General features: G+C 38.3%; 1 protein-coding gene across 1 annotated transcript in view; it reads right to left on the reverse strand.

The window, feature by feature from the left end:
* Positions 1-6,969, reverse strand: part of LOC145779430 (transmembrane protease serine 11C-like) — a 68,904-nt gene extending 61,935 nt beyond the window's left edge. Inside the window, exons 1-5 of the mRNA XM_082591021.1 lie at positions 6,832-6,969; positions 5,965-6,103; positions 5,352-5,497; positions 1,733-1,859; positions 1,312-1,436 (exon numbers count right to left, since the gene is read on the reverse strand). Coding sequence (XP_082447147.1) covers positions 1,312-1,436; positions 1,733-1,859; positions 5,352-5,497; positions 5,965-6,103; positions 6,832-6,969 — 675 coding nt within the window. The remainder of the gene's footprint in view (positions 1-1,311; positions 1,437-1,732; positions 1,860-5,351; positions 5,498-5,964; positions 6,104-6,831) is intronic.
* Between the last annotated feature and the right edge of the window lie 4,885 nt (positions 6,970-11,854).

An 11,854-nucleotide genomic window follows, 5' to 3' on the forward strand; every position in this document is an offset into this window, starting at 1 on the left:
TGGATGCAAAATCAGCCCACATCTTTTTTGCCAGAAGTGCGAAGTCGATCTTTGCATCGATAAAAATAAAAACTGCTTTTTGAAATTTCATAAGTGTTGAACAAGCTCTATTTTAGTATTAGATTTACACGATATGTTTCTTTTTTTCACCAGTTTCATTGCATTTTGTTCGTTTATGTAGTTTTTTTACAAATTTTCTCCATAGATGACCGGTCAGAAGTCAATGCAGCGTAATACTATTTGTGGGGTAACTGGCTGACAACAACGGAGCACCAAAAGTGATATGGAGAAAAACAATCATTTACAAAAATTGCATTGAGCTGATGTTTTGATTTGCTTTCAAGCTTTGTTTACCTATGTTGTGTGTTATTATGAATAAGGCATAAACAGGTGCCGCTATTCTCATTTCATACTTTGTGTTGTAGATCATGATTTTAACTGCTTTTGGGCTGATTAAAATTGAAACAAACATGTTTTGGATGTACTTTGTCCCACAAAATGACTTTTATGTCAAATACGGAAAGTTTATAGAGAGTAGCTTAGTGGACCAGCGTTACCAATTTGTAACGTTTCAAAAAATGGATAAAAACAAAAAGATATAATAATTTTTTGTAACAGTGCACTGTTAACATGTAATTGAAGAAGAAAACACACCTAGTTATTTTTTTTGTCTAAAACAAAAAAGTGAACGGTAGCCTATAGGGTTAAATCGGAAAGTGAAATTTCCCTCTTTTTTCAAAAAATTGAAAGTTTCACCCCCCTGTGGGGGTAGAAGATGCACCACCAAACTAATAAAATTTTGCACTTGTTACTTTTTTATGCACGTGCCACTTTTTATGAGTAGCCGTTTTTGAATTAAAAAAAAAAGGTCAAAAACGACTCACCCTAGTGAACATGCGTAGCACAGATGGTAGGCTATTGCCTAGGTGTCCATGCCATTGCGTAAGTCTTAACAACTGATATAGGCAATTATTGGCCTAAGGTAACTTTTGGCCCAACCAGTGCAAATCCTATATTGCCAAACTTGCTACGTAAAGATTTTGCACTCTTGTATTTCTAAAAACTTTTCCAGTTTGTACGGACATTCTGGCGGAAGATGACAGGCCTCACTCAGTTGATACTTCCAAACGAAAATGACCAATTGAAGAAATGCTATGACGACGTGATTATGATAAATTTGAGCACTGCAAGAATAAATAACTTGGTTGCTTAGGTAAAGTTGAAAGATGTAATAATGTATGTTTTCATATAGCGCAGTATTCATCAGAGACATGCGCTGTTCTCAGAGGTTTACAAAGTAAATCAACTTACCAGTGCGACATCGTTATCAAAGATAGATGATGAAAATCTTTCGTGAATGAAAATTTCTTCTGAAACAAACACCCTTGCTCCTGGAGGAAGAGACACTGGTCTTCTCAGAGGAAGTCGACTAACTCCTAAAATAAAAGTGTGCTGAGATAAGACATCGAGATGAATCATTGTAAGTGTCTGTTATGACACCAACCAGATCGCAGAAGCAACTAATATTTTTCAATAGTTTTTCCACTTGATTGCATTCGAACTGAACAATCATGTTTTTGTTGTACTTGTGAAGAACTGATTGGAGTTAGTTTTGTTAGTCCTAAAAGTATGGTTGCAATATTTTAAACTTTGACCTCCTCTCAATGGTTATGGGACATCGATTAAAAATAGTTCAGTTACAACAAGGTAATGCCATTTTTCATAAACTCACCCATAGTCAATAATACGTTACGAGGCCAATTGTATAAGTAGCGACTTCCTTCGAAAACATGAGCAGCTGTTAACACCCAGCGATTGTTTATCACAGAGCCTCCTCCGAAAGCGCTGACATTGTAAGTCTGAATGGAACAAACATAAATAAAAGCAACAAAACAAAATATAGTAATACACCTGAAGCTTCTGCAGAACAGATGCAAAGAATCAAAGCTTTTCACAGTTAAGTGGAAGAACTACGTCACCTTAACTATTAATCAACTAATTCGACAACTTTTACAATGATAATGCCTGACAACACAAAAACCCGACAAGACAGCAATCAAGACAAAAGCCTCAAGTCAAAGAAAAGAACCGGGTAAAACAACGACACACTGACTCCAACACCATTCGTCATAGCACATGTTTGGAAAGCTAGTGTAAATTTCTGTTACCACAGCAAACTCGCAGCATCAGGCTAACATACAGTAGGTCGTTTGGATCTACATTTGTGAAGTAAGCAACGATTATGCTTCTACACATGAAAATCAATCTACTTCTACAGTAACTTCAAAGCGTGTCATAGTATCATTTACACGTTACAGCATCTAATAATAATTTAACAATAATAATAACCATCTAATAAAAAATAAAAAGGCCAATTTTACAACTGAAGAAATAAAGGTTTTATTTTCACTCTTTCTGTTCTAGGTTTGTTTGGAATCACTCTGAAATCTGTTTCCACAGGTGGAGTTCTGACAAAGAAAATATGTAAATTTTGTTACAATGTGCCAGTCTGTTCAGTGACATTTCCTGCGTTTTCTTGATCCGAAGTCCGGCTATCAATGCTTTGTGTTGTAATTTAATAAAAAATCACGTAAATGAAATCTATAATGTTATAGAGTCGTATGCAGTAGAGCAGCGGTCCCCGACCGTTTTTCTCCCACCGACCGGTTTTAAATTGAAAATAGCGTAGCTTACAGGCAATAAAATAAACCAAAGTTTGACATATATGCTTGTTGGTATAATTTTTGATACGGATTAAGACTCTGTTAATATGATAGGCCTACGCGTCCAACAAATGTCGATTTGAACTTTCAATCTAATTTGGCCATTTTGCCATTTCAAATTTGAAAATGTTTTCTGTGTTGCTCATAAAGATGTGTTGGTCATGAAGAAATCAACTTTGGTATTGATTTTGTATTGACATATGATAAAAAATTGATCAACTTTGTTCACATTTCTGTTGTGTGAATGCTAAATAAATGTTTCCCTTCATTGACCCAACCTTAAATGCTTCAGAAGTTTAGAGTGACCTTACTAAAGCAAACTGAACTCTATGACTTTGGTCAGATTCAGGAAATGTTTGGGACTAAATATCAACATTAAATGTAAAAACGGTTCCTAATGTTTCCAACGTCCCCAGCTTGGGCATATTCGGTGAGTTTTAAATGAAGATGGAAGACTGACTATCTGAGTCACAATGCTACATGAAACCAGGACTGTGGAGTTGAAGTCATGGATTAAGAGTCGGAGTCGATACAAAAAGGTCGACTCCGGCTTGATGCAAAACGATAAACAATAAAATTTTTGTTTGCAATGTTTTTTCAAAATATTCTTTCTTGTTTTCCGTACTGCGCTTTACAACTTCACCAGGAAATAGAAGTGTTTGTTTTTGTAAATTTTTGCAGGAAATCAACGAAGTGGCTATTGCAGGAAATCAACTAGATCAAGAAATGTTCAGGGCCTGAATATAAACAAAGGCACTGAATGTAAAAACACATGCAGCCTCTTTTTTGCTTAGCTTTTGTATTTTTCTTCACAATTCAGATATTAACGACCTGGTTTATCCTGACGCTGCGAGTTCGTTGTGGCAATAGCAAATTGCACTGGCTGCCGAAACACAGTTTCCTAGTCATGTGCTATGACGAATTTTGCATTTTTGTTTGAAGCAGTTTGCCTGACGTCAGGCCTCTAAACAATTTTGACAGCAAACAACATTAACAAAGTTGCTGGATGGGTAAATTGTGTAAATATTGATGTATTTTAGTGAACGTTGAAACTACCTAGTAACACGAAGAAAAACTTCTTATATGAACCAGACAACAATTTGGTAAAAAATGATCAAATTCAAAAATCTTATTTTTAAAATCATCAAATTTACTGAAAATTTTGTAACTTTTTCAAATTACCCTCGGCATTGGGTATGACATGGGATTCTGCTTAAACTACGACAACGATTGAAAAGGCCTCATGAAAACAATCACTAACTTATTATAATTCGTAAGCCAGCAATCGAGCAGTCAAAGGCAAAAGTTAGCAGTATCCGTACCTGTTACTGGCGTAGACTTACGTAGACCCAATGGTCTCGCCCTCTGCTAATTCAGCAATTTCACATAGAAGCAGTGACGCTAGAAACCTGAGATTTTTTGACTTTTACTTTTTTTTCTTGCCCCAACTTTTAATCTTGACTATGTTGGTATCGGATAATTGTGAAGTTCACAATAAACCTTTTGTCACAGCCAGTTATAAAATGCAAGAAATTTTCTTATTATTCAATAGCTTAATTGACAGTTTACTATTAGCGTGCGGTTTCATTTGTGTTTGTCAATAATAACACGACGGCGCTGAAATTCCATTCTGCACCCAGGCAACAAAATCTGTCATTTTTACATTAATTCAACGTCGATTTTGTTGTCTGGGTAGGGAGTCGGTCTCTGAGGCGATGTGAGTCATTCTTTGATGGCAGACAATAATTAGGAAGGTAATTTGTTATTTGCGCAAATTGCTTGTAGTGCAAAAAGTGCATGGAATATTATTTGCACAGAAACGGAAAAACAAAATTGATGAAATTCTGTGTTCAATGCAAGAAGACTTTCAAAATGAAATGTGAACTGAGAAATTTGACCAAGAAATCGCAAAAATAGGTCAAAAACCGAGTCTTTATCACCTTTTCTACCTAAAATACACAATCACGAATATATTTTCCGAAATAAATTGATTGAAATGATAGATCAGGGTTTTGACCAACGGCATACTTTTTCCCGTTGTTATTTGATGTAAGCCGACGGAGTAATTAGCAATAAGAGTGATGTAGACCTGAAGGTCTCGGCCAGTAACTCTTGCCGCCAAAAGGAAGCAGTAACAGATACGGTTAACTACATCTAATCAAGTGGCTCACAGTAAAATTTGTTTTTGTTTTGCAACCTTACTGAACAAAAACTTCACTTTTTCAAGGCCTTGGGCACACAAAAAGTGATCTTCATCTACCACAATCTTGATCTTCAACATCACACATTCCTGGTAATCCTGACCTTCAAGATCGCCAAAACTGTTGCAAAACAACATTTTGATGAAGTATTTTCCCAACCCGTAGCAACCTTTTTGCAACGCGGTACTGGAACGCGACTCGATGGTTTTGTTGTTTTGCTTAAATCAAAAGTTTTTAAGCCAAAGCATCAGTTGCTAATTACTGTACAATAGTGCGGTGTTTCATTGAGGAACTCTTATACGGAATGAAAATAATGGTAATTAACATTGGCACAAAACAATTACTGTAAATAACTAAAGCCAACTGAAAAAATACTCCTAATTTTAGCTTTGTGAAAAATTGAACCATTTGCTAAACATAATCTCACCAAGAAAACGCTGCTTTGAAGCTTACAGAGAAGCACTTGCCACGGCCAAGCGTCTTTAGCGGCATAATTTCCACCGATTACTCTCCCAACAGTAGCTCGGTTCCTGATGTTTCCAACGTCTCCAGCTTGGCCACATTCGGTAAGTTCTAAAAGAAGATGGAACCCAAATATTATCTGAATAACAATGGTACATTAAACCAGAGCTATAGAGCCAAAAACCTGGAGTTGGAGTCGTAAGGATTTTAAGGTGTTCAGGGTATGAGTCGCTGAGAAAAGGGCTACTCCTGCTTAATACAAAACAATAAACAATAAATTTTTGTTTGAAATATTTTTTCAAAATATTGTTTCATGTTCTCCTCATTGCGCTCTGCAACTTCACCAGAAAATAGAAGTGTTTGTTCTTGTTAGTTCTAATGAAAGTCGCCGTTACAATTTTGCTCACAACTTATAGTGATATTAAACTTTAAATTAAATTAAGTTGAAGGTAAGAGATTTTACCCTTAAACATGCAGATATTTTATTTTGCAAATGAAAGACGACCAAATTCGTTTTATTGACTCTTTGAGTTTTTGCTTTTTAACTTTTTGAGTATAAATACAACATCACATTTTACCTTCACTTGAGGACTGGTTGAAGCGTTTCAGCAGTTTTGTATCAGGATTATCAAGAAATCTTTCAACAGAAACTAATGACAACAATTCTGCTTTGGCTGCAAGATTTCTAATTCCAGTACCAAATGCAATCAGAAAGATCTAAACAGAAATTTAATTATTGACCAATCGGTGGATTGTTGAGATCGTTGTTCTTAGACTGAGAATGGCTATTTGCAAGCACAATACAAGCAGCTGCGCATGCTTGTATTGACTTTAACCGCGGACGTAAGCCTGGATGCCGAGATGAACAAAATGAAGTTTCCCCTTGTACTTGAAATATTATTGTTTATAAAATTATTCTTATCTAGAATGAATAATATTCTTCTGAAGTGAGAGAGATATTCAAAGTGAGTTTTTCATGGGTATTCCCCAATCAAACTACCGCTCCTTGATCTTGCAGTTACTCTGTCAACCCAAATGAGGTTTCGAAGCAAACATTTTGTTGCAGTGTTTACCTGTTTTACAATTAAGTAACTTACAGTGGGCTGACAATATTTTTAACTAAAATCATTGGTGATAAAATGTTTACAACTGAAACACTTTTTGCACTGTACAACAATTCTTTCATCTTGAGTATATTTTGTATCTTGAGATACTTTGGCTGCTAAATCCGAATCTGAGATTGGCTTGTTTTCATACAGAAACTAAATATGTAGACTCTTAATAATAAATTTAACTTAGTGTTTAGAAAGGGATGGTTTTATCAGAAGTTTTTACGTTAACGTGTCTTACGGTCATGTTAGTAGAAGAATAGCATGAACACCATAAAACGGTTTTCCGGAAACATTTACTCAGTGATACCTAATATCGTGGATCATGCCAACCACCTGAATTTGCTTCAGTTCTACTTTTGAATGTCTAACTGTGTCTGCGCTACATATATTAGAGTCATCGTCCAGTGCCTCAACATCTAATTGAACAGAGATGTAAATATCAATGCAGCCTGTGTATGTAATAAACTTCATTGTAAAATCTAAAATGCCGAATTTTTTGCAGATATTATGCTTTCTCTGCCTGTGGTTTGGCAGATCTCATCATCAGCACCAACACAAAAATTGAAAGGCCCCTACAAAACAACATGGAGTGGTCGCTACAAAACATCATTGAGTGGTCTCTACAAAACAACATTGAGTGGACCCTACAAAACAACATTGAGTGACCTCTACAAAACAACATTGAGCGACCCTTACAAAACTACATTGAGCGGCTCTTACACGACGACATTGAGTGGCCCCTACAAAACAACATTGAGCTGCCCTTACACAACAACATTGAGTGGCCCCTACAAAACAAAATTGAGTGGCCTCTACAAAACAACATTGAGTGGTCACTACAAAACATCATTGAGTTTCCCTTACAAAACAATATTGAGTTGCACCCACAAAACAACATTGAGTGGGCTCTACAAACCAACATTGATTGGCCCCTACAACACAACATTAAGTAGCCCATATAAAAACAATATTGAGTGGCCCCTACAGCACAACATTGAGTTGGCCTTACAAAACATCATTGAGTGGCTCCTACAAAGCAACATTGAGTGGCTCTAACAACAGAGTATTGACTGACACTACAAAACAGCATTGAGTGGCCTCTATAAAACCACATTGAGCGACTCCTCCAGAACAACATTAAGTGGCCCCTACACAACAACCTTGAGTGGTCCCTACAACACAACATTGAATGATCCCTACAAAATAACATTGAGTGGTCCCTACAAAACTACACTAAGAGGCCAATACAAAACAACAGTGAGTGGCCACTACGAAACAAATTTGAGTGGCCCATACAAAACAACATTGAAAGGCCCCTACACAACAACATTGAGTGGCACCTACAAAACAACATTGAGTGTCCCGTACAAAACAACACTGAGTGGCCCCTGCAAAACAACATTGAGTGGCCTCTTCAAAACAACATTGAGTGGCCTCTACAAAACAACATTAAGTGGCCCTTACAAAACAACATTCAACGGCCCCTACACAACAACATTTAGTGGCACCTACAAAACAACATTGAGTGTCTCGTACAAAAAAACAATGAGTCGCCCCTACAAAACAACATTGAGTGTCCCCTACGAAACTACATTGAGTGGCCACTACAAAACAACATTGAGTGGCCCCTACAAAACAACATTGAGTGGCCCCTACAAAACAACATTGAGTGGCTCCTACAAAACAACATTGAGGGGCCTATCTACAAAACAACATTGAGTGGCTTCTACAACACAACATTGAATGGCCCCTACAAAACAACATTGAGTGACTCCTACAAAACAACATTGAGTGACTCCTACAAAACAACATTGAGTGGCCCCTACAAACCAACATTGAGTGACTCCTACAAAACATCATTGAGTGGCCTCTACAAACCAACATTGAGTGACTCCTACAAAACAACATTGAGTGGCCCCTACAAACCAACATTGAGTGACTCCTACAAAACAAAATTGAGTCGCCCCTACAAAACATCATTGAGTGGCCTCTACAAAACAACATTGAGTGGCCCCTACAAAACAACATTGAGTGGCCCCTACAAACCAACATTGAGTGACTCCTACAAAACAACATTGAGTGGCCCTACAAACCAACATTGAGTGACTCCTACAAAACAACATTGAGTGGCCCCTACAAAACAACATTGAGTGGCCCCTACAAAACAACATTGAGGGGCCTATCTACAAAACAACATTGAGTGACTCCTACAAAACAACATTGAGTGGCCCCTACAAACCAACATTGAGTGACTCCTACAAAACAACATTGAGTGACTCCTACAAAACAACATTGAGTGGCCCCTACAAACCAACATTGAGTGACTCCTACAAAACATCATTGAGTGGCCTCTACAAACCAACATTGAGTGACTCCTACAAAACAACATTGAGTGGCCCCTACAAACCAACATTGAGTGACTCCTACAAAACAAAATTGAGTCGCCCCTACAAAACATCATTGTGTGGCCTCTACAAAACAACATTGAGTGGCCCCTACAAAACAACATTGAGTGCCCCCTACAAACCAACATTGAGTGACTCCTACAAAACAACATTGAGTGGCCCCTACAAACCAACATTGAGTGACTCCTACAAAACAAAATTGAGTGGCCCTTACAAAACAACATTGAGTGGCTCCTACAAAACAGTATTGAGTGACCCTACAAAACAACATTGATTGACACCTACAAAACTACATTGAGTGGCCCCTACAAAACAACATTGAGTGGCCCTTACCAAACAAAATTGAGTCGCCTCTACAAAACAACATCGAGTTGCACCTACAAAACAACATTGAGTGACTCCTACAAAACAACATTGAGTGACTCCTACAACACAACATTAAGTGGCCTCTACAAAACAGTATTGAGTGACTCCTACAACACAACATTGAGTGGCCCTTACAAAACAACATTGAGTGGCCCCTACAAAACAACATTAAATGGCCCCTACGAAACTACATTGAGTGGCCCCTACAAAACAAAATTGAGTGGCCTCTACAAAAGAACATTGAGTGGCTCCTACAAAATAGTATTGAGTGACACTACAAAACAACATTGAGTGACTCCTACAAAACTACATTGAGTGACTCCTACAAAACTACATTGAGTGACTCCTACAAAAATACATTGAGTGACTCCTACAAAACTACATTGAGTGACTCCTACAAAACAACATTAAGTGACTCCTACAAAACAACATTGAGTGGCCCGTACAAAACAGTATTGAGTGGCCGCTACAAAACAACATTGAGTGGCCCTTACAAAACAACATTGAGTCGCCCCTACAAAACAACATTGAGTGGCCCCTACAACACAACATTGAGTGGCACCTACATAACAACATTGAGAGGCCTCTAGAAAACAACATTAGGTAGTCCCTACAAAATTACATTGAGGGGCACCTACAAAACAGCATTGAGTGCCCATTACAAAACAACATTGAGTGGCGCCTACAAAATATCATTGAGTGGCCTCAACAAAACAACAATGAGCGGTCCTTACTAAACAACATTGAGTGGCCCTTACAACATAACATGGAGTGGCCCCTACAAAACAACATTTAGTGGCTTCTAATAAACAACATTGAGTGGCCCCGACAACACAACAATGAGTGGCCCCTACAAAACATCATTGAGTGGCCTTTACAAAACAACATTGAGTGGCTCCTACAAAACAACATTGAGTGGCCCCTACAAAACAACATTGAGTGGCCCCTACAAAACAACATTGAGTGGCCCCTACAACACAACATTGAGTGGCATCTACAAAACAACATTGAGAGGCCTCTACAAAAAAACATTGAGATGCCCTTACAACACTACATTGAGTGGCCTCTACAACACAACATTGCGTGGCACCTACAAAACAACATTGAGTGGCCTCTACAAAACAACATTGAGTTGCCCCCACAAAACAACATAGAGTGGGCCCTACAAAGCAACATTGAGCGGCCCCTACAAAACAACATTAAGTGGCCCCTACAAAACAACATTGAGTGGCACTACCAAAACTACATTGAGTGGCCCCTACAAAACAAAAATGAGTGGCCTCTACAAAAGAACATTGAGTGGCCCCCACAAAACAACATTGAGTGACCCCTACAACACAATATTGAGTGGCTCCTACAAAACAACATTGAGTGACCTCTACGAAACTACCTTGAGCGACCCCTACAAAACAACTTTGAGCGGCCCCTACACAACAACATTGAGTGGTCCCTACAACACAACATTGAATGATGACTACAAAACAACATTGAGTTGTCCCTACAAAACAACACTAAGCGTCCAATACAAAACTACATTGAGTGGCCACTACGAAACAACATTGAGTGGCTACTCCAAAACTACATTGAGCGGCCGCTACAAAACACCATTGAGCGGCCACCACACAACAACATTGAGCGGCCCCTACACAACAACCTTGAGTGTCCCCTATAAAACAACATTGAGCTGCTCTTACACGACAACATTGAGTGGTCACTACAAAACAACATTGAGCTGCCCTTACACAACAACATTGAGTGGTCCCTACAAAACAACATTGAGTGGCCCCTACAAAACAACATTGAGTGGCCCCTACAAAACAACATTGTGTGGTTCCTACAAAACAACATTGAATGGGCTCTACAAAGCAACATTGAGCGGCCCCTACACAACAATATTTAGTGGTCCCTACAAAACAACATTGAGTTTCCCTTATAAAACAACATTGAGTGGTCTCTACAAAACAACATTGAACGGCCCCTACACAACCATATTGAGAGGCACTTACAAAATTACATTGAGTGGCCTCTACAAAACAACATTGAATGGTCCCTTCAAAACAACATTGAGTGGCTCCTTCAAAACAGTATTGAGTGACTCTACAAAACAACATTGAGTGGCCTCTACAAAACAATATTGAGTGGTCACTGCACAAATGCCTGCAGTTAGCATGCTTCCTTGATTACTTCTGCACTCCTTTTGTCACGTGTACTCCGCGAGGCAGTACTCTGTTTTATTCGTATCATTTCATTCTGGCAGGCTAGCGAACAACAGCTTCTTTTGTTCTAGTTCTAGTGTTGAGTTTAACAATCTTACGTTGTGTATTTTGTTGCAGAAATTGCGATTCGATCATTTTTCTTTTGTTAATACATTTAAGAAAAATAACCGTCTTTGTTCATGATCGAATCGCAATAGGATAAGGTTAATTTAAAGAAATTTGTGGAATGGTGGTGATAACATGCGCCTTTCCCAACTGTAATTTTGAAACAGCCGACGTGCCCGAAGCGGTTGCTTGTGTGGTGCTGCAAAGTCACACGTACAGTCATGCTGCTACGACGCGCAACGCTCCAGCGCCCGTAAACCTTGG

Source organism: Aplidium turbinatum, chromosome 1, assembly GCF_918807975.1.
Source record: "Aplidium turbinatum chromosome 1, kaAplTurb1.1, whole genome shotgun sequence".
NCBI classification, from domain to species: Eukaryota; Metazoa; Chordata; class Ascidiacea; order Aplousobranchia; family Polyclinidae; genus Aplidium; species Aplidium turbinatum.